General features: G+C 43.3%; 2 protein-coding genes across 10 annotated transcripts in view; one reads left to right on the top strand and one right to left on the bottom strand.

Moving 5' to 3' along the window:
• Nucleotides 1-26,286, top strand: part of socs3a (suppressor of cytokine signaling 3a) — a 165,388-nt gene that overhangs the window by 89,265 nt on the left and 49,837 nt on the right. The window lies entirely within an intron of this gene.
• bahcc1a (BAH domain and coiled-coil containing 1a) overlaps nucleotides 1-26,286 on the bottom strand; it is a 67,887-nt gene that overhangs the window by 18,935 nt on the left and 22,666 nt on the right. For 8 of the 9 annotated variants that reach the window (XR_013793346.1, XR_013793347.1, XM_079565462.1 and 5 more), the window contains exons 3-5: nucleotides 8,949-9,140; nucleotides 2,518-2,643; nucleotides 91-2,316 (exon numbers count right to left, since the gene is read on the bottom strand). Coding sequence is in view for 7 of the 9 variants with exons in the window: in XM_079565462.1 (XP_079421588.1) it covers nucleotides 91-2,316; nucleotides 2,518-2,643; nucleotides 8,949-9,140 (2,544 nt within the window). In the remaining 2 variants the exon portion in view is untranslated. The remainder of the gene's footprint in view (nucleotides 1-90; nucleotides 2,317-2,517; nucleotides 2,644-8,948; nucleotides 9,141-26,286) is intronic. The other variant, XM_079565465.1, reaches the window with a different exon arrangement.

Genomic DNA, 26,286 nt, shown 5'->3' with positions numbered 1-26,286 from the left:
AATATAAAATAATGTATATGACATATTATGTTACGAGATTATAAGCTTATTTCATCATTGAGCTGAGAACAGTTGTGCTCAACCGCTCACCTTTGACCGATGGGTGCACTCTGCCACTTTGTCGACTGTTGGCGTGACTGTCTCCTGAGCGACATTGTGGATCTCTTTGTCTGGCCACAGCCACTGCAATTCCCACAGGAGGCTGCCGCACCTCGGTCTCCCCATGGCCTGGCTCTCCCATGTCCCTGCTGCGCCCACTGCAGTCTGAACGTTCACTGTCAATGACTGGGCCCTTCCTCGTTGGCAGTGTGTGTTTGTTCCCCTGTAGTGCACAGCTCCCACCAGCAGACTTGAGACTTCCTAAACCCCCAAAGGGAGTCTTCTGAGAAGGTAGCATGTTCTGCTGCTGGTTGCTGTACTTGAGTAAAGCTTTAGCGGCGCTGCTGTCCCCCTGGGTCTGGGCCTGGGGCTCAGGCGGCTGCTGTGGGCCCAGAGGAGGGACAGAGGGAGGCTGTGGAGGAGGCAGGTTCATACCTGACTGCTGCTGCTGCTGCTGCTGCTGCTGAGAGTGCGGCCTGACTCCCAGCTCCATGTACGTCTTCCTCTGCTCTTCCTCAGGTTTGGACATGTGCTGAGGAGGCCTCATGCTCCAGGGGGGAACAGGGGGCTGCTGTTGCGCACTGTTGTTGGAATAACCATAAGGCGAGATATCCATTTTTCTCCTCATCTCCTGACTTGTCCCCTGATTCAGCTCAGCTGGAGAAGGGGCCTCTGACGCGGTGCGGCCATGTTGTTGGTGGCGAATTCGAGCCACTTTCTGTCCATCTCTCTGCAGTGAGCAACTGCCTCCTCCTGGCGCAACACTGGAGCTGTGCACTGACCCATTGTGTTGACCCATAGCTTTATTGCCCAGTGGAGAGGCATTGGGTGTGGGTCCCTGGTGAGAGCAGTCTCTGAATGGAGAAGTGTTGACCGAATGTGGCATAGCATGTCCAGTCTTTGGGTCTGGAGATCTGAACACATCCATGTCCACACCAGAGTTGATGCACTCTGCGCTGCGGGAGCGGACCACCTGGTGCTGTTGGGAGTGTGGGGGGACAGGCTGCTGCTGGGCCGGGTGGGACATCTGTGTGGACTGGACATGATGATGCTGGGGCTGCAGCCAATCAGGAGCCTTGTCTGGTTTTCTGTACGGCTGCTGTTGTGGCTGTTGTTGCTGTTGTTTTCTTTGCCAGTTACTATGGTGCCCACCACCTCCATTCTTTTCTAAAACCTTGTCCTTGGCATTGCCTACACCCCCTCCAATCCCTCCACCGCCCACTGCTTGGCAGTCAGGGTTACCAAGCTGAAAAGGCCCACTAGATTTTTCAGTACTGTCTGTCACAGATGGCACATAAGTAGGTCCTGTGACTTTTGGTTGTCTCCCCACATTTGCTAGCCCCCTGTCATGGGAAGCTGGGTTGGCAAGAGGGGCTGGAGGGGGTGGGCAGAAGAAGTCCGGGTGGTGGTGGGAATGATGAGGGTGGTGAGGATGACCGGGGTGTAGCTGGAGGCAGTGGAAGCCGCCTGGGTGAGTGTGGGGGTGTGCGTGTGCATGTGCATGTGAGTGCGGGTGTGCTGCTCCTGTAGTGGTCCCCATGTGCAGAGGTGAGGGTACGGAGTAGGGCAGAGAGTGGTGCAGTGGGGCCTGTCCTCGTTCTAAACAGTCCGAGGGTTGTTCACTGATTCTCATACCTCCACTTACCCCTTCTTTGGTGCAGCGGCTCCCACTGCTCAGTCCCATGTGCTTACTACCTCCCATAGCCCCAATGCCTTCCCCTCCACAACCCCTCCCCATCGCACTCCCTGTATCTCCATTTTGCATTTTGCCGTTGTGCAAACAGGCACTGAGGGTTTTTCCCATGTTTTGTTGGTGCTCCATAGGTAATGACAATTTATGCCTTTCCAACGGCCGACTGTTGACCTCTTCCAGGGGCAGGGGGTGCTGTTGGTATTGCGGGTGCTGTTGATGTGGGTGGGAATGGTGGTGGTGGTGTGTGGGCGGAGCCAGATGATGACTGTGATGTTGTTGCTGCTGCTGTCTGTCCTTCGCGTCATGCTTGCTACTGGACCGCTCCTTCTCTTTGCCAGGTACCACTCCTCTTTCGGAGGATCCCTCTTTCAGACCCTTCTGTAGACCTTGCCCCGCCCCTAGATCGCGTTCTCGGGTGCATGATCCCTGGGAGTGTCCTGATACCGCCCGGGACATTGGAGGCAGGCTGTGATTGGCTGAGATGAGAGGGGGTTGGGATGGGAGCCCTCGGAGGTAGAAGTTCTCTGAAAGACCAATGGAGGCAAACGCATTAGACCAAAAAGGAAACGGCAATATCGCAATTAGATTATCCAGCTTTCAAGAATGTCTCAAGGCATCCACATATAAATGTCCCAAAATCAAATTACATTGTACTATGTAATGTATGAATTCGATTTGCGTCTCTTATTTCTGTCTGGTTATGTTTTGATCAGGTAGCCCCTCACCTTTTTGCGTGTCATAGAAACGATGCTGCCCGTAGAGAACTCCACCGTTGGCATGGTGATCTAAGTGGCTCATGGGAAGAAACGTGTGGGCCAGACTTCCTGAGAACCGCGGATACCCTGGAGCTGCTGCGCACACAGAGAGGGGGGGAGAGAAAGGGACAAGGAATTGATAAGATGAGAACAATAAGCATCGAGATCCAGCTATCCCGACTAACCCACTTAATCCTGCAGGTCTTATGCAGCTGCTGGTGTTCATACGCAAATAAGGACTCGCGCTGCCTGTCATGTTTGCCTTCCCTATCCGAGTTTGGAACGCAAACAATAAGCGACAAGCCGAGTCTTGGGGATAGGATTGCGGTTATGTATGAATTTAGTCTGAGAAACATATGGTCTCTCCAGCACTGGCACTGTCTGGCACGTCGACATGATGGAAGCAATAAAGATGGGTTTTTCAGGTTTGTGTTTACACAGATAAAGTAGGAGGATCAGCCGACCTTTACAAGCCAACGTCTAGGTTGAAATGTCAAGTGAATGCTGGGAATTCAAGCTTGTGTTTCTGAGCTTATAGCATCAAATGTAAAACTATTTCTACACTTAAGATGAAGAGGAAATAACAATAATGTGGGTTATTGAATTAGGAGATGAGTTAGGTTAGAGATGAATGCTGAAAGAAAGATAGATAGATCTCAGCTTTAACAAAAAATTAACACTTTCCACTAGTATCATTTACACACAAACATCTCCCATTATGGTCCCAAGACCTGAAGCTGTTGCTGCTGCCACAGAATTGGCTGTTGCCTTGACGATTACAGAGCCCCACGACAATTATTGAGATGACCAAGGTTGAGACTGTGAGTTCAAGTAGATTTTGATTGATTGCACAGCCCTACAAAAGTGAAATTGAAAAGAAAATATTAAAATAACAGATCACATGACATATAATGCCAAATAAAACTAAATATATAAAGACAGATTTAAGAGAAACATAAATAAATTTGATTTTTTTAATATGGATTATGGAGCAAATTACTATTTAGATCATTTCTGGGATTGCTGTTCACATCAACCGAACTACTGTATATAAATAGAATCCCATCATTAGAAAATGTTTGAGTTGTATGCATAGGTCCAGGCGTTTCATGTCTTAGCGTCTGCTTCTACAGCCTTTCCCTCAAACACAACTCACACTAAAGTGATTGAAAAAAGGAGGGCAAAATCAGAGGAAATCACAGCTCGACGTACTAAATGAAACACAGGCGTATTTGTGTTGGCCAACCCCGATCCCGGAAAGTGCAGATGCAGTGGATTCTGGTCATGTGTGTAAGTGAAGCTAACATGTTTTTATAGCCTTTCCAAGTGTTGAATGTCTCACTTTTTTTGTGCTGTTGGAACAATGCAGCGTCTCTGGAGAGGGAGGAGTGTTGCAGTGGGCCTAATGACCTCCTGTATGAGCTGCTTCCAGTCTTAATTAATGAAATGCACAGTGAGGCTAAACAGCTCTACAATAACACAGAGGCGACTGCTTTCTGCACAGGGGCAAAAGGGTGATAATTACATACCCTCAGTTTTTTTTGCACCTTTTCTAGTTCCCCTCACCCTTATTGTCTTTGCGATGATTTATCTACATTTATGCCAATTCATCTGCGCAGAAGGAGGGGGACCTTTTGTTAAAGCCAGGCATTTTTCTGTGATTTTTCAAGGCAGGAAGGAAAGCAGAGCGTGGCTTGCGAGTCTTTATCCGAGCTGAGAGAGAGGGGCTTTTCTGCAGCAGCATGTTGTTTGTGAGCATGACGATTGATGGCATAATCCCTTTTTACAGTGCGGTCTGGCTGTGCCCGATAATGCCAGCCCGCTCAGTTTCAGCATGCTTTCCAATGGGGAGGCAAGAGGGGGACTGCTGGGCACGGCAGAGCCCATTCAGCCATTAATCTGGCGGGACAAGGGGAGCTGCTGCTTCTGCCGCTGTCTTTTCCGCTGCAGGCGATGCAAGCAGGGTCTTAGCTCACACTGCTGACTGCACAGCTGCCCATCTGCGCTTTATGCCGCCTCAACATGCAGGGAGCAGCATCAGCAAGTGAGTGGCGGTTCAGCAGTGGACCCTGCTCTTGTTAGTGGAGGAATTGCGGATGCACAATATATCGGCAAATTATTATTATTGCGATATAAGCTGATGCAATATCCATATCGCAAGAAGCCACAATACATTGTCAATGCAGTCTTCTATCAGACAGAAATGTACATATTTTGATATGGCTCCACCACAGGCTGAAACCAAAATGCATGGTGACATAAATGTGTGCAAATCTTCAAGTCAAGTTTTCATATTTTGGTCCTGATCTATTATTTCTATTTTTAAGGTTTTAAAGCAGTACTAAGTAACTTGTTTACCTTAATAAATCCTTTTCGTAGTCCCTCTGGGGGTGAGACAAGCATTGATGGGATGACTGGGGGGGGGTCTTTCATCTCCCCCTGGTGTCTCTGGCTAGAAAACCACCCTTGCAATTTTCCTTGCTCCGACCCGGAGGCCCAATACACACTAATGGAATCACAAAGAAGCTAACAGACTAACGGGCAAAGCTAATTGTGCCCACAATTAGCCCGCAATTCCATTGTGTATCGGGTTGGGACACAATGTACAATATCCTTCTCTCCCTTTGCCTTTTCTGTCAGTGTAGTATTTACCCTCACGGACAATTAATGAGTAAAAAAATGCAACATGCTACGACACCTGCAGTGGCGCTTATGGCCTCCAGGGGCATGATTTACTTAGTTTTGCTTTGAATCGAATTACCTAATCTAATTGTCGCAATATTCAAGACAGTTGTCGAATACAGCAAGTCTTTCTCATATTGTGTAGCCCTAAACCGTATTCTCCATAAAAGAAGTAGGGTAACTTCACTTTATTCTTCAAGTTATCTCTGACATACAGTACTGCATTTTTAAAGTTGAACATTTGTCAGTTTATTAGCTAGATGCCTAATTTATCCATAGAAAATAAAATGATTAGTCAGCCATATCTGCAACACTGTCCAGGATGTACTATCACCTTAGGCACATAATGATTCCTGTTAAATGCGGCCCTAAAGGAATCATGCTATTACTAAATAGAGAGATGGGCTAAGAGCATGACAGCGGCAGAGCAAAAGGGAGAGGAGGGGCAGACCGCGCTGGCCGTCACGTTCACTAATTGAGAAAAACTGACAGAGGCAACGACACACAGAGCGGGATAAGAAGAGGAGACGGGCTTTTTGCTGGAGGAGGGGCCGTGTGCTGCAGTGGATCTCTCCAGGTTTAACTAATTGAAAGGACAGAATGCAGGCTGGCATGGGAGAGTAAGGAGTGTCTGTGTGGAGTGCGGTGGGGACGGGGAGGGGGGAGGCTTAAATCCCACCAAAGGAAAAACCGGCAACTGCTCACACAAGGAAAGATGGACAACTGAAGATAGGCTTGGAAAGGCCTATCAAACAGAAGTAGATTAGACAGGTGTATGCAGGCGTGTGTGTGTGTGTGTGTGCGTGCATGTGTGTGTGCGCGCGCGGGCTTGGACGCAGATATGAGGCTACGATTGGTCTAGCTTGTCTTTGTCCTGTGAGGCAACTTCAGGCTTCTTTAATATGAAGTATGGGTGTAAATCTATCTATTGTGGATCAGATTGTTTATCAAATTCAGTCCTGTGTCTAATCTGAGTGCTTAGTAAAACAAGTTTGCTTTCATTAAAATGGACTACACACGGCATCTGTCCTTGTTTTTTCTGCATCCTGCCACCCACTGCTGTTTTGTTTCTCCAAAGTGTTGGCGCTAACAGACACAAGACAATTAGCACTCTTGTTTATTACAACGTGACGGACTGATTTAACAGAAATTACTCATCAGACAAGACCAACCCTTAAATATAAAATCTTTTTTAAATATATAATTTAATATAATCTTTGTTATTTTGAACAAACTATATTTATTTAGCTATGTTTAAAAAGCATTTTACAATAAACTGTAGTTCTTTGACCAACACCATAAAAGCATAATAATCTATCTAATCTACATCTGAGTAATGATCGAAAGGACAAAATTGCAGATACAAGTGGACGAAATAAATTTCCTTTGCAGGGTGGCTGGGTGCACCCTTGGAGATATGGAGGAGCATGGAGTAGAGCCGTTTCTCCTTGTCCACCTCGGCATTTGTTTCGGATGCCTCCTGGCCGCCTCCCTTGGGACGTGTTCCAGGCATGTCCCATTGGGAGGAGGCCCCCGGGAAGACCCAGGACACGCTGGAAGGACTATGTCTCTGAACTGGCCTGGTGCTGCCGCGGGATCCCCCCAGAACAGCTGGAGGAGGTCTACGTAGGGAACTCTGAGCAGCTCTGCTCGTATTTCTGCCTCCACGACTCGGCTCCGGATAGAGCAGAAGAAAATGGATGGACGATTTGAAGAATAACATGATGCCAGCAGTAATGTTCATTGTTACTACAGAATACTGTGACACTGGGTTTTTTCAGTTTTTACAGACACTGGTCCATGCATTGGCATCATTATTTGTAAGTATTTTAGTGCCAATTGTTATATTAATAGACAAGTTGCTAAGAAACTGTAAAGATCAATATGTCTCGCCCTCAACAGGCATAAGGGCTGCGTTGCCAGCTGTCACACACCTGAGATAGAGACATGCGGAGGATACCCTGGACGTGGGTTGGTCACCTCCCACAGCTATGTGGTGGGTGGGGTAGTCTCAAAAACCAGCCACGAGGAAGACATCAGTGTGTCTTTTAAATGCAAGTCCAGTTTTAATGTTTTAAGATTGAATTAAAGGGGGTAGATGCCAGTTAGTCATTTTATACTCACTACTGCCACCTCTGGTCTTATGCGTAACTGCAACTTCTATATTAAGCTAGTGCATGACGGCACTTCGGACCCGAATTAACACCTTTTTGCGTGACAGTGCAGGATTTTAGAGGCAGTTGTGGTGAACAGTCTGAGCTCATTCTACACATTAGGACATGGCTGGAACATGTAGGGGGATGAAAATACTTAGTTTTTAACATTTTTAAACTCCGTATAGTCACTTTAACCATCTGGATGACTGAGAATCTATACGGTTTGATTTTGTAACTTGTTCCACGCATACACTTAAATTAGCCCTTTGATCACCAAAAATTCTCCCAAATACAACACATCTTTGTTTCAGTCAGGTATGTGCCAGGCACAAAAGACTTAATAGCAGACTTTGAATACCAAAACCATCTTGCATTTGCATGTAAGCAGCCACTTTAAAATCACTCCTGGAGAAAGAGCGTTTGAGCTGAGGAGCCAGTGGCGCTGCTGCTGGTGGGGTTCTGCTGACTCCCGGAGAGAGGAGGCGAGAGGCTGCGTAATTGTGCCGCTCATTCTGATGACTTGCTTTTTATGCAAAACAGGAAAAAGACAATGTGCAATTATCTTGAGCAGGGAACAGCTGAATGTGGCTGATGAACAGTCTGGATTCAATCACGCTCTTGGTGCGTTATATGCAATTAAACTGCAATAGAGATAATGGCCTCCATTGCTAACCAAGTAATAATCCCAGTCATAATCACCTCCATTACTTTTATTAGGCCTGGCGTTATCATCATCACTCTTATTAATATTATTCTACTTTGCAACAAGAGCAAAACCTTGACAATGACACCTTAAAGCAATAGAATAAAAGAAACAAAGCTCATGAAAAGAGTTTGGGTTATTATCAAAGCTGTTTCTACTCTCTTTGTCTATAAATACTTAAAGTTTCACCTATCACTGTAGCCGCCTCACACAAAAAGGATATAAGAGTGTGGAGTGGCTGAAGGGCGTGCAATGTCTAACAAACCCAACAGCGCACAGTAATGGCCGCTCTATCGCTAGACACGTCATGGAACTGGGGCATCTCTGTTCACTGACCACAAATAACAAACACTCCCCACTGGGTTCCACTGTGAGAGCAGCTGGGCTCGCCGAATTAGAAATGAAATTAAAAAACACTGGAGCTTTTGCATAGTACAAATATTTATATTTGTCTCATTGTTTATCGATTTGGTAGTTTGGCAGTTTGAAAATACTCTTCAGGCTTGTCAATCCTGCATTGTTTTCATTTGTTCCAGAAAGGTTTTTTTTGACAATACACTGAAAGTTTCACATGCATTTCAGAGCATGTTTGTATAGGCGCCTAAACAAAAGGGTGTATTAGCAGTTGTTATCTATTGGTGGACTTCAAGGAGACAACATCTTTTCTTGTTTGCAGAGGACACACATTGCCGAGCTCACCCATTTGCCAATTGCGCTTTTCAAATCACAGTGTTCTGCTTTATTTGACTATAGAGGTCAACGTGAATAACATTAGCCATCCTTAAGGTAAAGCACACATTAAAACAAAAGGTTCATTGAAGGGAAAACATGGGCTAGAGTTTGTGTCTGACTAGCGATACCTTCATGTGAATGGGGGAACCAGATTTGCGAGGCGCTGGAGTGGGGTCCGCCCCTGAAGGACGGCGAGGAGGGCGAGGAGGGCGGCCGGGACGGGTGAGGCGGGTGGGACGGGTGTGACGGAGGAGAACCCAAACTACTGGCCAAGAAGGTCCCCATGAAGGAGGCAGAAGAGTTGCCCATCAATCCACTGCCTGCATTCAAAAGACAAAACAATCACAGTTAGAAAGCTCAAATAAGGCAGTTAACATATTATCCTTTCTTGGATTTCTTTCATTTTTTAGCAATATCACAAATAGCTAGATGGCGCTGACCCCCACAAAGGCCTGTGATTGCAAAAGATAAACTGTAGAGCCAAAAAAATTATGAAGCGAAGAGTGAGAGAGAGAGAGAGAGAGAGAGAGAGGCCCTCCTCCCCCACACATTCTCTGTCCCCACGGGCGGCAGCAGAGGTCTCATCTCACAGCTGAGTACACACTTTCTCAGGCTCTCTCTCTGATGCTCTCACACACTTTTTTTTTTTTTAACCCACAATCCCTCGTGAGTCCCCCGCTATATTTTTTTTCTCTCCGTCCATTAACTTAACGTGGGCCAACTCTAACTTTCCACGTCCGACTCATTGTTTCTCACAACTACACATGAGACGCGGAAAGTTTGTCCACTGTCTGCGTGGATTTCAACAAGACTGTTCTGAGTAATTGACCAGTTGTTGACGCCCATGTGACTGGAAGCTGGCTATTATACATTGCTGAGCCAGTTGGAGAAAACACACCGATTAACCACTGTTTAAAGCGCATTGTATTACAGCTCCAGCCAGTACAGTACACTCTGGTCCAAGGCTAATGTACTCCTGAAACAATTAAATCTCTTAGGGTCTTCTAAATCCTGCTAACCCTGTACATTATTTCTCTACACAATGTGATAACTCATCCGTTTATGTGTAGGTCGTCTCTTAAATGCTAATGTTCCTGGACGTGTTTAAAATGCGCACTGTGATCTGAATCTTGATTTGAAAAAATGAAATTGCAAATGTCCAGAAGGCGGAACAATGCAATTTTATATTTCTTCAAAGTCGTACTGCAAACATGTGCAGCTCATAGGAGAGTGGGAAGTCTTAATCAGTCAAGCAGGAAGTGTGCAGCTCCTCTGGGATGAAACCATCAGTTGGCTGCCCTGACAAGTTGGGCCAGAGCACAGGGGCATGCAATATTAAGCGCACACATACACCTAATACTCACACATGCTCACAGGCAGGAGGTAGCACACCGCCATGTAGCAGAGCCCCCCAGACAGGTGCAAACAAGCCCCCAACAATCCCTCCCCAAAACCCAGGACCATGAAGCCAGCCAAGCGTCTGTCAGTTTACACATATCCCTCTATTGGCCTCGCATAAATAAGACTGAGTGTGTGGAGCTGAGCTGTTCAACACTTAAATTCCTAATATTCCTAGTAGTTTAGAGGCGACAAAATGCAAGCATCAAAATTCTTCTCCATGAAATCAAATAAGAGACACTGTCCAACTTCAGTGAATATTTGAATATAGTTGTTTTTAGTAATTAATCTCATATTTGGACAATCAAAAAATACAAAATAAGAGTGACAAAATATAAATAATACTCAAAATATTAATGACTTACACGCTGCACTGAAGTCATTCACACTTGGTGGTGGTAAGCAATGTTTGTTTCCAAAGTTGCCCTGGGGTAAACTGACAGCAGCTGCCAATCTGTGCTGTCTGACCACCACCATTCACTCATTCACAACATTTAAACAAGCAAAGTTGAAGCTGGGTGATATGGCCGAAAATCTATATCACAATATAAAAATCACAATAACAATATATTTAACGATATAATTTACAATGGACAAATTACTTCAAAATCCCTGCGCTACGTCTATTGGGAAGAATAAAGCAGTACTAAGTAGCTCATGCCCCTAGAGGCCATAAGCGCCACTGCAGGTGTCGTAGCATGTTGCGTTTTTTAACTCATTAATTGTCCGTGAGAGTAAATACTACACTGACAGAAAAAACAAAGGGAGAGAGGGATATGGTACATCCAATTACACAATGGAGATCTTTTTTTTTCACTCAAACTTGGCTGTAAATACTGTTTAAGTGGCGCTAGCCCACAGTTAGTTTTTGTCCTTCCTTCTTCGTGATTCCATTAGTGTGTATAGCGCTTCCGACCCGGTGCAGAGAATGTTGCAAGGGTGGTTTTCTGTCCAGAGACACCAGGGGAGATGAAAGACCCCCCAATCATCCCATTAACACGTATTACCCCCAGAGGGACTACAAAAAGGATGTATTAAGGTAAACGAGTTACTCAGTACTGCTTTAATTCAGTGATACGTTGTATGAAAAAAAAAAATACGGAATACTAATTTCCTCGCAAATATGATCTACTCGAGCAGTTTACATCCTTCATTTCATTTTACTTTTCAAGTCCCTGTCCCCGTGTTCTACTGTCTGCTCTGATGGAGCTGAGAATAACATAAATTATATTGCGTCCAAACAATTAAAAAAAATTACAATTTGCGATACGATATGGCATACCCCTAGTGTAGTACCCAAGGACACAATGACCAGTGGGGACCAGGATTTAGAGTCTACATCTTAGCCACTGTCGCCCCAGTGTGTAATGTTGATGGCTTAGTCCGTACTTGGTAAAACATCAAGAGCAATTTCCCTTTGCTCCAGTGGGGGTGGAGGGGGTTATGGAGAGGTGACTGGAGCTGGGCCATTCATATCCAGCTTTTGACATGTAGGTCAGGTGTCATAAAACTTATCAAAAAAACATAAAATTCAAGCATTTTCCAGTTACACTTTCTCTTGTCACAATTTCGCACATTTCAAATCAAAGTCAAAATTTCCCCCAAACTTTTCCAATTGTTATAACAACACAATGAAATTCAAGCATTTTCAAGGATTTCAAGCACCTGCGAGAGACACCTCCGCACAGCCCTCCACACACCTCTGCTCCTCTCTCAGCCTGTCGCCCACGGAAACCCGGGCCCTCTTCAACGCCCACCACTCACATGAATCAGCTAATCCTACTGCATTATTAACAGCCACTCCCGATAGAGCGAGAGGGACGCAGGCAATGAATAGAGTCCCCACCACAAAGACTAGGAATGTGGCAAACTGGCGATACATAAAGCAAAAATGTGTTCGCATCAATGTGGCAGGCTTTGAAATATAGTGGATAAGCGTCTTTCAGGACTCTCAGAGAAACTCAGAGGACAAAATTGCAAGTACTATGTATAGCCATATAGAGTCATAAGTTACAGATACAGATTAAAAGTGTCAGACGGAGCACTCTGATGTCACTCAAAAGAAATGCCACAGGTCCCTTACACCTGTAGACAGGGTCTTTTAAAGCAGAGGTGTCCAAACGTTCAGGGGTCAAATGCCGTCTTCAGTCAATTTATTTTTGGCACTTAGGCTTCTTGCTAAATTGCCCCGAAATGTAATAGCACAGCGACTTCGTGAGCTACATCTACGTAACAAATATGTCACTTATGCTTATGCTTGGGTGGATTACACCCTGGAGTTATAGCCAAGACGATATTTTAACAATTATTTAGGAAAATTACCTGCAGTTTTTTAAAACTTTACCTTAGTTTGGAGATTGTGTCCAATATTCATCATACAGCATATCAACCAATCAGCTTAACCCTGTCCCTGCCCTAGCCGCTAACCTTAAAGGGACTGGACAGAATTTAAAAATGTTAAAATGATGTATTTTCCACCCGCTACATGCTCTAGCAATGTTCTAATTTGTAGAATGAGTCCAGACCTATACGACCTGCGACCGAAAGCCTTATAATATAATAATAAGAATATAAGCCTTATCCTTGATTTTTTTTTTTTTTTCTGTATTGGAAAAAAAATTGTTTTGTCCTTTAGTATATGGTAAAAGCAGACATTTATCCAAAAAACACTGGTTTTAAAGCCTTTTAAACAGTCATAAAATGTCAGGCTTTTTACAGTGAAGTGACAGTTTTCCTCCCTGAAAGTTGTGAAGCCTGGTTTAAACTCAGTCCCTGTAACGAATGTTGATGTTGTAAATGCATTAGGAAACTTTGAGATGAGTTTGAACCAGAAAATAGCAATTTGAAATGTGAGTGACCCTGTTTCTTTGAACAATCAGGTATAGCTCCTTTAACTATCACTCAAAAAGTTGAGACTGCAGTTATGTGTAAGACCTGAGGTGACAGTGGCGAATAAAAAAAAGACACCTTTCATTGAGTCCCTTTAAGGATAGTGCGCCAGTGTCTAATCTTAATACATCTCTGATTGGATGACGAATGTCCACTGTGTACCAATCAATGGGCGTGGAAACAGGGTTCTTATGTAACTTTGGGCCTCATTTAAACCGCTTGAAAGCCTGGCTTTTCTTTTTCTAAAAATTGCTATGACACATGTAACAACGCTGGGCTATGTATTGTATTTTTAACTAAGCTGTTTTTTTGTACATCAGCACTAAAAAATGGAGGCCTAAATCTATGATTGACAGGCTCAGGAGCTATGTGGAGGCTCATAGCCACGCGGGCGGGGCTTCCCGCCTTTTTAAGGAACAGGCTTCGTAGGACGAAGTAGAGCAGCCATGTTAATTTTACAGGCCACAAGGAATCATTACTATGAATGGGGCTGAATGGGGCTGAATGGGACCCGCCGATCTCTATTATATCATCATGGTACCAACTCACCTACAGAAAAAGAATTTTGCCAGCGGCTCAGGTCTAATACAACTCCTGAATGCAATTTCATTGTACAATGATAAATAAAGCACTTACTTCCTTACTTAAAATCCTGGCACACATGGTCAGAATCACATAGAGACAGGCATTGCATGGAATGATGCTCAGTACATTTTTTATGTGGCAAACCCTGTGTATCGGCCAAAAGAAAGTGTTGCAAGAAATGATTTAACACGGTAGCTATAGGGACACTTCACACATTTTCTTGCCATACTAAACATGCTATAAAAAACTAAATATTCAAATCCAACCAACAAGCAAATCTTGCATACAAAATCCCATGGGTTATATATGCAACAGCTCAAATACATTGTGAAAACCAGAACTTGAGGTGTTAGCAGGACGGGTTAAGTGGCATAGGTTCTGCCTCAGCTTCAAATAAAGCCAGGGCTGCACAAGTGGAGCAAAAGTCTGCAGCTTTAGAGCCCTGCTGTTGGCTTTACCGTGCGTTTGTTTAGCCGCCATTAAAAAGGTGACAGTGATGCATGGTGCCTGCCAGTGCTAAATCGGCTCTGTGCAAAAGTTGTGTCTCGTTGGCTTGTTTTAAACCATTTTTTTCCTTTATTATTCCCTTGTTTCTTAAGTGGTGCCAGTAGTTCACTTGTATGGGCTCTTACGCAAAATCGGGTCATGCGCATCCTAATCGGCGCCGATCCCTGACAGCGATGAAGATTAATCCTATTAGAGAATTAAAGCAGAGGGGAGCGCTGAGATTGGAAGACCCCGCCTCCTCCTTTAACACATAACATTATATGATGCAGAAATAAGTTCAAATATAGGGGGAATTATTATTTCTGGAACTCTGAAGGCGGTGTCTCTGCTGCGATTACAGGCTATTGTTTTGCTGTTGTGTGGGTGTGGGAGGTGAAAAAGTCTAGCTTGCTTCGACAAAATACACTCAAAACCACACATACAAAAAAGTGATGAAGACTCAGATTGGAGCAGCAATGGATGGTCCACATTGAGCATAAGGCTGGAGGAGGAACAGAGAGAGAGACGAGGCCTGGTTGTCATGGAAACCGATGAGAAACAGCGCTCCAGGCAAAGGAGCTGAATGCTGGCCATTACAACAGCAGTGGGCAGATGCACTAATGTTCACCAATAGCACCCTCTCAAACCTGGCTATCTTGAAAAGGAGGACCAAAACAAATCTGAAATTTTGGCACAAACTTTTGCATGGTGTACAATATATGTCCACATGTGATTTTAAAAATATCTCTGATTTGGTAAAATAAGAAAAATAAAATGTAATATTTATGTTTCTTTTATATGAGGCCATTGGGTAGAATATTTAAAAGCAAGCGGTATAGAAAACAGGATGTACTATAATGTACCGTGGACTCTTGAGAAATGAGGCTAGGCAGTCCTGCCTGAAGGGAGGGTCGTCCAGACAAGGACACAGCATCACTGAGGGATGAGAGACTGTGACAGCAGAGGAAGAGACAAAGGGAAAATTGCAGGTGTGACTGCATCAACCTGTTCTCCACAGATCAGTGATCAGCCGCAGCAGAGAGAGGCAGAGAAGAAGGAATGACAGAAAATAGAAGCACGCTGGACTTTTATAAGGCTGCCCATCACAGAAGTTATTGGAGCTGAATAGCCAGCGGTCAGACACATGTGGCAGCCAGACACCAGCTCCCAACAACACCCTCAATGACTATAGACAATTATGTGTACTGTCAAATCAGATGGTCTTTTCCTCTTTTCTTCTTCTGTGTTGACAAAATTCTGTGAAACGACTTGCTCCTTTAGCCCAGCAAGAATTTAAATTTAATAAATCCTACAACGGTCAATATTTCGTAATGATTCATCATCAGTCATCCTACTTGTTTACACATTATACTGCATTGACTGTTGCCACTGTGACCACATGGATAGAAAAACAACAATTTATGTTCTACAACGTTTCACTGGGGCTCTTTATGACCACATTTGTTTGTAAATTGATAAGCATCTAAATATCATAACTATTTTAAAAACTGACAGTTACTGCTTGTCAAACCCATACACACATTTCATTTTTAAAATATTATTAGAAGTATTACATGGGTTAAGTTGCATAACTATTACTACTATAAAACATCCACATTGTGTTACTTACCAATGATAAACATATTGAGGAAGGAAAAAAATGTCCTATAAATCCAAATAAACAATAATAATCAATAATCCATAGTTCAGCCTTCATAGACAAAACAAAAAAAAACTCCAAGAAGGATTGAAATGAAGAAAGTGCACTGGCCGGAGCATCTGTACACAAGCCTGGTCCCAGACAGACTGCACACGCTGACTAAACCAGCGCCTACTTCCTTTACAATAAAACACAAAAGGAATTTCAAATGGCTACTAAAGTGGGGGGATTTCCTCTAAGGAGTCAAAGTCATCTTGAATACATTAGCGCCACCAGTAGCCAGATTCCAGCTCACTTTTTTAAAATAGCAGTTATTTCGCTTGCTTTGCTAACTTTCATTTACTTTGGGGTCGGTTGGCGGGTGGTTATGTGGTGGGGTCCCAACAGAAGCTAAGCGAGGGGAGCGTGTGCGCACACGGAAAAAGCAAGCAGGACGGTGCTGGATTCGGGCCTACAGCGCAGGAGTGGTGGAGGTGGAGAGGGGTGTGAGCAAGCGCACGCCCCCGACAATCTCGCCGTGCCGCGTGCTTGTGGCGGGATTTTGGTGGATTTGGTCAGCGCGGGGGCGAGAGCAGAAGCAGGGAACGAAGCGTGGGGGAGTTAGGGAGATGGCCTTTAGCATACCGAGGAGGAATCAAGTTTGAAGATGACTTAGTATGTAGATTAGGGTTCAGAGTGCTTCGCCAAGGGTGTTAGAAGTGATTTGCAAGTACAAAACAGGGACTTGTAAATGTGGAATAAAGGAATTCTTCTCATTCGAAGTAAAGTGTGGCTTTAAATTCAAAGTCCAAGTGTCATCAAATAAAAGCAAGCCTTGTTTGAGAAACATTGTATATACTAGCTGCCTGGGTAGCCAACAAAACTACAGCAACTCACAACTGGCTGGGGGAAGATGGCTACAGTGTGCAGAAGTCGTCATTGTGCAACATTTTGACACATTTCTCAACACAAAGCAGTAAGTGGGTTTTTTTAAAACATCCGGTGTTACGGGTATTAGACAAAACACACTGAACGCACAAGTGGTACGGTCATTGTACTGCTAAGAGAGACAATACAAGGTATGTGACCAAAAGAAGGTGAAGGGGTTTTCCAAAGAAAATGAAAAGGTGACACATAGGCAACAAAGTGCTCACAGTACAAAGACCTGGGGTTAGAATAGGGGCAGTTGTGCAGTGTAGATGGTAGGGAGCAACTTGAGGCCCAAGGGATGAGACACATGATGAGAATGTGTAGTTGAGCGTGACCCTTTATAGTCTAAAATCATTTGGGGTGGGCCATATCGTAGCTCATATCGTTATCGCAATATCATTTTTTGATATCGGAATTTTTTATCCCGCTGTGGACACAATATAATTTATGTTATGCTCAGCTCCATCAGAGCAGCATAAAACTGACAGGGGTAGGGGCAGGTGCTTAAAAAGTAAAATGAAATCAAGGGTGTAAACAGCTTGAGCAGATCATATTTGTGAGTGAATTAGCGCTAAAAAGAGAATGAAATATCTTTGCCTTAATCTTCCCAATAGGCGTAAGGCTGGAATTTTTAAGTAATTGTCCATTGTCAATTATATCGGCAAATATATCGCTATCGTGATCATTCTTTTTATAAAGAGATCGAGATTTTAGGCCATATCGCCTTGACCTAAAAATCATACCAAGAATTGTTGACCACTCGAAGGACCATACTAATAAGTAAGAAGGACAACATAAGGGCAAAAAAGTAAATATGTTACAAGGTTACTTACTTACTTACAAGCTGAATGTCATAGAAAAGTGTACCTTGCCCTGTTAGAAAACAGATTACAATGCACATGCGAGACAACTGCCTGTCTAAAAGAAAACATCAATGCATGAAATTTTAGGTTTTGTTTTAAATACTAATACATACTTTGCACTGTTGGTCAAGCGGTTATAGATTACAGTACGCCTGCAGATTACAGACATGCCTCAGCATCATGACATTGTAAAAAATAAAAAGTGTTTATTCACAGAAAAGGTCAAATTAAAAAAAGCTGAATATTATAACGAATGACTCTGAAAAGAAATGTTTGCCTGACTGTGTCTCAATGTCAGCCCTGGACCAGATGCTTAAATGGTGATGGCTAAACCATATTACTGGAAACTATGTTGAGTCATATTTAGAAGAAGCACACATTTCAGATTGGGACACAATAGAAGGATGGTACAAAATTAGCAGCAGGACTAGGGCGTTGACATATCCACAGTCCATTATCTCCAACCCACACATCCAAACTTCACGTTCAATAAAACAAGGCACAATGTTACAACACCCATTCTGGCTATCTCATATATTCGCTGAAGCAAACTATTTATGATGTAACAGGAAGTGCACATTACTCCCTTGTCAGTGCTGTTGTCTCTCATTACCAAATGTTTTCTCCACAAGCACTGCCTTGTTATTTTCATCAGCATTTTACTTTATTAAACGTACTCCCTGCAAAGCAATTCCTGTGCGGTGCCTTGGTCCACATAAAACTTTAGTGCGTCTTACCGAATGGCCAATAAATGGGCTGACATTTTGTTGAGAGCTTATATGGGGCAAGCAGCGCACTGTTCCCTGTATACAGCGTGGTCATAGTCTTTTCAAGGAGAACCATTTGTTATCTGTCCAAAGTCTGCTGCTTGTTAACTGACCCATTGATACAAGTGCGTTTCAGGGCCATCGCGCAGCTCTTTAATCCTACAAGCGTGAAATTGTGATTACCATAGTGGGGATCATCCATCTCCTCTCATCTACAACACCACGGCAAAAACATTGGGAGGCTAGGTGAAAATATACAGAGAAATTATCACAAAAAAGGTCACAAATTTGATGCGCTCACCTTCCAGCATTTAGTTATGTTAAAATGTCAAATGGAGGTCAGAAATTCCAAGCAGAAATTCCACAGATATTCAACCTGATCATTACGTGTGTTACGACTAGTTTTACAAAATCTGAACTACCGATCCTATGGGCAACATCCTAGTCTAGAAATCTGGCCTGTCCTCAAACTGAATTGAAACTTTACACTCTTTAGAAAGTTTTGACGCAGCATAGGTCCTTCTTTTCTTTAAGCACTTTCATGATTATTGTTGAGAACACCCTAAGATTAGCACTGCGGATGCTCAACGTTCTAATTCAGGTTCAGAAAGTCCCATTTTTAAATTTGGGTTTTACTGAAAGAGGTTTGAGGGGTGAGCAAGCCCCCCAGAGGATACCACCCCCGTTCCTCCCAGATTCTTCGGCCCGTCACACTCCTCTGTGCGATCCACAATGCTGGGAAAGCAATGTGTCATTAACAGGGGAGACCAAAATAATGTTTATGGGCTCAAGCAGCACTGAAATCATTTTCCATATCAGTGCAATTGCATGGGGCCCTGTGGGGGAGTAAATCTGATTTTCTCCTGCCTGTGCCAATGGGGAGCATCATGGGAAAGAAAACAGATTGGATTGTTGGGGAGATGGCCTGACGCAGCTGTGGGCGTTTTGTGTTAGTGTGCGAAAAGGCTGGAACGGTGAGGGGAAAGGCAGAAAGTAAAAATCAAAATGAGGGCGTTTAGAAATTTGCCAAATGTGCCAAAAATGTTGAGATGCAGAGGTGGGATCAAGTCCTTGCTTTGCAAGTCAAGTCCTTACTCAAAGAGAGGCAAGTCCAAGTCCAAGCCCTGTGCTCTGAATTTCAAGTCCCAAGTGTGTTTAATGAAAGAAATCGAATTTGTGTCATTTTCTTTCCTCCTACTGAAGATTTTCACAGTGTGTGTTAAAGTTTGGTTGGCTCTTGTAGGTCACATGTCTCTACAGCAAAGAGAGTGTAAATGAAATATATTTTGTATGTACCTTGTAAGTATTAAAGGGACTAGATGGAAGTTGTCATTTTATTTTCCCGCGACTGCCACCTCAGGTCTTACGTGTAACTGCAATCTCTATGTTAAGCACATGCATGACGCGCACATGCTAGTAGTACACGCATGGATCAACAGAAACAACAGCCTCCCATTTTGCATACATTTGCAGACATGACTTCAACTGAGGTAACAAAATATGTGTGAGTTATGTCCATCTACACTAAAATATGAATATTAAACGTAGGCTTCACAGGTGTAATCACCACCATTGGCGGAAAGAACATTCACTGAAGTTGCAAACAACAATTCTACCTTGATATTTTATTTTATTTTTCACATAAACTTGTAATTAAGTCTTACTTTTTAAGTAAATAGAAAGCCAATGGTGAATCTTTTTTCATACCGAGAGCATCTCTAAGCGATCACCATTGCTGAAAAGCTGCTCCAATATTGACTCGAGTCTTTGACCTGCGCCGGTCTGACTCCCGTGTACATCGTTTAGTCAGCAGCTCGAAAGTTGTTTCTTGTGTTTTCTTGGGGTCTGTGATGGAGTTTCAGCTGTGCTGGAGGCCGGTCTCTTCGGGGTTTCCGCAGTTTTCAAAAGTTACCTCCCGTTTTACGTCTGCTCTGTTTATAGCGGAGAAACAGATACCTACGTCTGCTGCTTGGGCATGCGCATGACGTCACACGCGCTGGAGCTAGTTGGTACTTTGGTGCAGGATTGTAACGGCAGCTGTGGTGAATAGGTCAGGGTTCATTCTACACATTAGGACATCATTAGTGCTCAAGTCCAAGTTGTCAAATTAGTAACTCAAGTCCAAGGTAAAAACTTGCAAGTCTATCCCACTGATAACATTGATAATTTGTATTAAACGCTACGGCAATCATCTATATTTACCAAGTCTTGGGACTGACTCAAGGAGTAGACTACAGTATGCCCCTTGGTCTGAATCATTTTAAACACTAGAGTTGAACTTTATTATACCTTTCTGCTGCCAATCAATCATGTACAAACTAAACTTCCACTGTCTTCAAATCAAAAAGAGCACAGGACAAAGACATTTCTCTCTCTCTTTCTCTCTCTCATTGACAATCCAATGCTAAACACGTTGTATTTAGCTCCCGGGCTTGGAGCAGTCCTACTACCATTGTGTCATTCAACCCACATATATGTTTATAGCAGCCAATACATCTAAGCCCCCTCCACTTCCTCCTTCTTCCCTTGAACACCAGGATGAAGTTTGTACTTTTAGCCGCGAGTTACAAACAACCTGAGCCCGAGGCAAACTGTCACTGAGGGAGGAGCATGCAGTCGCCTCCAGTGTTAAGCCGTGCTCGTTTAATATATTGGTGTTACAAACAGACGCCGGCGCGCTAACAGCAAGGCAATAAACCTCCCATTTGGTGTCCATTAAAGTCCATCTGTATGACCGAATACAAGCAGCAGGAGAACAGGAAATAGCCACATTAGATGATAAAGTGTCCCATTCTCTCAAATCAGTCAAGAATGTGGATTTTGACCTGTTCCTGCATCAGTGGCCTTGAGACCCTAGAGTGACAAGACTGATACACTAAGTGTTGGACGATGTGCCAATGGGATATCTTCAGATTTATTGACAGGGTGTGGCAGCCTCTCGCTGGATGATGGTGAAGTGCTTTTACTCTTTCTATCACATATTTGTGAGTTCAATGTTTACATGTACACACTTCTAACTGGCTTCTTATGGCAGTCTTAGCAATCCTTTGGCTCGATTTTGCAAGAAATAAAGCCTTCTTTTCATAGTGTTAAGTCATTATATTGCTATTTATAGCAGATGCCCTTCGTGACGCAACTCAACTTATCCAGGCTTGGGGCTTTGTGATTTGGCATGCATATTCTCCCTAGAAACCTGTCTCTGGCTGCTGAGGCTCTGGTTTGTTTTACAGCAGGAGGCTGGCCTGTCTAAGTCCATTGGTTTTATGTTTATGGCTGAGGGGAGAGATGGGTGACTAACGGCTGCTTGCGTGCCGTGTTTTTTATGCCAACGCAGCCAAAGCTTTGCCAGTTCATGGACACGCAGTTGCCTGGTAGTGGCGTAACTGCCGACACAAAAAACAAAGTCCTCAGCACTGTGCTCTCTAATTAGTCCCCTGTTAACTTTTGAACTTAATTGGTTAATTGAGATGTGGTTACACTGGGCAGGTTTCCTCTCCCTCGGGGTTAGCATATGGTTCCAGTATTTCAGCCTGGCACGTCCTGGCACAGGGGGTGGCTAGTTTATCTCACACTCTTTCTCTTTTTGGTTTCTTTTTTAGCATCCCGCCGCTCCAGTGACTAGGACTAATGGTGCCGCGCAGGAGGCAGTAAAAGTGTGTTTTGTGAGCGCGTTTTAGCTGAGATTGCGCTCGTAGCCTGCACATATGCTTTTGCCACATTAAAGGGACTCTCTGCCTCTCTCTGCCTCAACAGTCATGGGTGGTCTAACCCTCTGTTTCACAACCATCGGTGTCGGGTAGATGTGTTTTGGAGAGGTGTGTGTGGCTCTTCTCAGGGGGAAACAAAGACTGGACATCAGGATAACTCGCTCATTGAGAGACATGGAAAAACAATTTCGCAAAAGATTAAACTTAAAGTCCATCTAAAGCCTTGCTTCCCTTCTCTGGCACTGCTTCTATTCAATGTAATTTCAGGATGGGACAGACACGCGCAGTGTAAACCAAAGAAATGTGACATATGACCTGTTATTTGTTTTTTTTGGCAGTTTTAGTTTAAGATAGCTTTAGACTACTGCCAAAAGATGAAGAAATGCTTTGAGAGCCAGTTGCTCTTGTCTTTCAAAAACAGAAGCACACTAGCAATGTTTGAATGTTTTGGTGTAAATAATTCAAATACTGGATTGCTACATCTCTACAGCCCAACTCCTTGCACTGTGATGGGTCTGGCCAGAATTTTCCGGAGGGTAATTAAGACTCTATGGAGTAGTACCATACAGTTATTCAATATAGAATACAAAATTGAAATTACAGGAATTTTGTATTAAAACCTAAAATAATATGTGTTTGGGGGGGGAAAACCTAGTTATACAAACACAGTTATATGTAGATTAGCATAATGCCATCAGAGGATACGACCAGAACAGCAGAACAAAAATTTTACTCTGGAAACCATGAGATACGGGCAACATGTTGATCTGCAGAAGAAAGCAAGTTTGGCCACAAAGAGGATGAGAGGAAATAATATGGAAAAAAAACAAAACAACGTAGTGATTGTGCCTGACCGATATAGATATTTAGGGTCTGATACCGATATGGGTTGGCATGGCCTTTATAGGCCAATATTTTAAGTCATTTAATTTGATGTATTTTTTTTTATCTCTCAACTAGCCTATAACATTTATTTTCATAGTAAAGGTTTGAATCATAGAAATATTCAATAGAGGTTGAACGATGGGTGGGTTTTTCTAAGGCCAATGGCGTGTATGAAGCTTCTTAACGTGTGACAGTAGGGGTGCGCTGCATATTCATGTCTAGTAAGTACTTCAGAGGGAGCACACAAAATACATACAAACTTGTGACCGATTTTGAAATACCCTAATATCTGCCGATATATTGATCGGGCCCTAATTGTTAGTGTGGGGTGGCATTTTCAGTGCAGAGGACGCAGATAGACTAAATATGCAAGATTTCTGAACCGCGCGTGAATGAAACAAATCACAATCTTTTGATGAAGATTTAACATTATGACATGAATCCTGCCAATACATATCCAGTGAAAAAATATAGGGATTTACTAACTCAATGTAAAAAGCATATTTCTAAATTATCTTAAGTTTGAGTTCATGGTAGACGGCCATTTCCGAGAACTCTCAGTCAATATTGTAAGTTAAGTTAGTATGTTATAATCTAAATGTACCAAGCTTCTTTCTAGAGTGCAAAATTCCTGACAAAGCAATATTCAGTCCTTTGAACTTCTTACCATCAACTTCAGTCAGTTGGTTCTACACTCGACTACAAAGAAACCAACAAGTGGCGCACAAGAAGAAGCCCGTACGCCTCACTCAGTGCTCCTCTCCGGGTTATGTATAATGATGAGCACAACAGCACATAAATCTGCAGCAGCTCCATTCACACGGGCAGGTTTTGCTTGCTGCCTCCACTCTTCCCTTTCATCCGCTCCCCTTTCTCTGCTCCTCTGGGCCCCATCACTCATCTCCCCTCTCAGTTTTCCCTTTCCGTCCTCGCACCCTCTCCATCATCCCGCCGCTGTGCTCTCTGCCGCCCCCTGCTGCTCAGAGACAAAAGGAAATCATTCTTTCTCAAAAAACTCTGGGCCTCACTCAACGCACACTAATCAAGACAGAAATAATGATTATGCTTAAAATGAGATGTTGCACCAGATTGTGAGTTCATCGATGCAGTTTTCCATTTTCTAGTTCAGGAGCACAATTAGGAGCCAACATATTTTTACCACAGACATTGGCCGTAATATCTGCATCGTTCTAATACAGAAAACAAGTTCCCAGGCTAACTCAGACTCTCTTTTTACACACTTGGAAACTTCCTTTCATTGACAGAATTGCACCGAACTGGGCTGCACAATTTTGAAATAGATTGCGACATATCCGACATATTTGGGAGAAGACTGAAATATGAACTGATAAATTAATACAAGAATTACTAAGGCATTCAGAGCCCGCTTGAATTATTATTATTTTGTTTGTAAAGGATATGGTATCTTTGTCAGGGCTGCTCGATTAATAATCACGATTATTTTAGACATAATTGAAATCACGATTATTTGTTGCCTTTAAAAATGAGTCAATCTTTATTTTATTCACTGATGAAATAAAAAAAACTATGCTGAATGTTTTAACAGTCATAAAAGTACAAATGATTTCAAGTATGCCTCGATTAAGGAGAGGTCTCTGTTTCACACCTGCCCCCTGCTGGCCAGCCCTCACACCTGTGCAAGTAAACTGAGCAGCGCGGCCTGATTGCATCATCACACAGCGCTGTTGTGCTAAATAAAAATAAAAATATATATATATATATATTTTTTTTCATTGTCTTTTTTTTTTATTATGCTATTTTGTAATCGTTTAGTGTAAAAATCAAAATCGTAATTGAATTTCCATTAATCGCACAGGCCTAGTCTTTGTGATTCATAATTACAACTTTTAAAATTGTAATTCAATTCAAATTGCAATCAAGTATATCCAATCCTCTAAACATTGTCTAATCCTTGTCTCCATTTATTATATTTTAGAACAGAACAAACATGCTAATAGCAATGCCGTGCTGCAAAATATATATATTCATGTCTATAGCTCATATGCGGCCTCTCCTTTGGGTCCTATAGCGCTGCAGGACACAGGACGTAGCATTTACTTTGCCGCTGCCCTCAGACGTCTCCTCCGCTGCCGTGTAATATGATAAAGCCCTGGTCTGATGCGTGTGAGAGAAACACTGCAGCTCCCTGCTCTGGCTTCTCTCTGTCTGATGTGGCCTGTCATACGCACTGAGACAGAGCAGCGCAGATAACACAAACCCAGCCGGCCCAAGGTCTTCCTGCAGCCCTGAATATCATTTGCCCGTGGTTCACAAGGGGGAACAAAGGAGAAATGTTTAATTCTTGTAGCGCCGGCCAAGACAAATGCAGGCGTTTTTGTCCTGATAACCTACAGACAAGGAGAGTGGAGGCACCTGGGTCCACAAGGCCAAACACTGAGCTACATTTACCTTGTCCAGAACACACAGCGCAATACATTCTCAGCCAACGCCAAACAGGAGGGCATATAGCTGCTACAAACTATACTTTATTTATTCATTTGACCATCAAATGTTGTTTTAAAATGATTTTTAAAAAAAAGATAAATGTATTTTAAAAGTGAACTCTATATATATTCTATATATATATATATATATATATATATATATATATATATATATATATATATATATATATATATGTTTAATCCTGAGATACTAAAAAGTCGTTTGTGAAACTGATCATTTTGCAGTGATCTCCTATTCCTTCTTGTTTATTGCCACCTTTCCAAACAAAGTACATTCTCAAGTTCGCACAAGGTCAGCCAAATGACACTGAATTCTTTTGTATACAATCTAGGCCTTAAACGTGAGTTATGCGTCCCGACCGCTGACACTGGTCATCCGTGGAATTCCGCTGCTGGGATCTGCTCAACATCTGCAGCAGCACACTTGAGCAAAGATGAGTCAAATTAAGAGCATTTCCTGCAAGCTGCGCAAAGGATAGGAGGTCATCTTAACCAAACACTACCGTAACACAGAGCAGGGCAGCCATAAACCCCTCTTCCTCTCAGCTCCTGCCGCCTTTAGATTGATGTGAGCTTTGAGAGGGTCTGGGTAAGAGAAAAAAAAGAGAAGAGAAAGCCAACGCCAAGGTCAAAGAGACAGGGAGAGGGGAGAGGATATTGTCTTGATCAATAGCTCATGTCCTGTCTTCTGGGCTGCATGGATGCACAGCTAACATTGCCGCCGTCGATCTCCTTTGAGGTGATCACATCTCGCTGGCTGGACACGTGGGCGGAGCCTCCGGGTCATGTGGTCAGGTTGCACGGAGGAGGAAAGGAAAATGGCAGAGAGGA

This window comes from Gobius niger (assembly GCF_951799975.1).
Source record: "Gobius niger genome assembly, chromosome: 10".
Lineage (NCBI taxonomy): Eukaryota > Metazoa > Chordata > Actinopteri > Gobiiformes > Gobiidae > Gobius > Gobius niger.
This window is presented reverse-complemented; position numbering and strand designations above follow the sequence as displayed.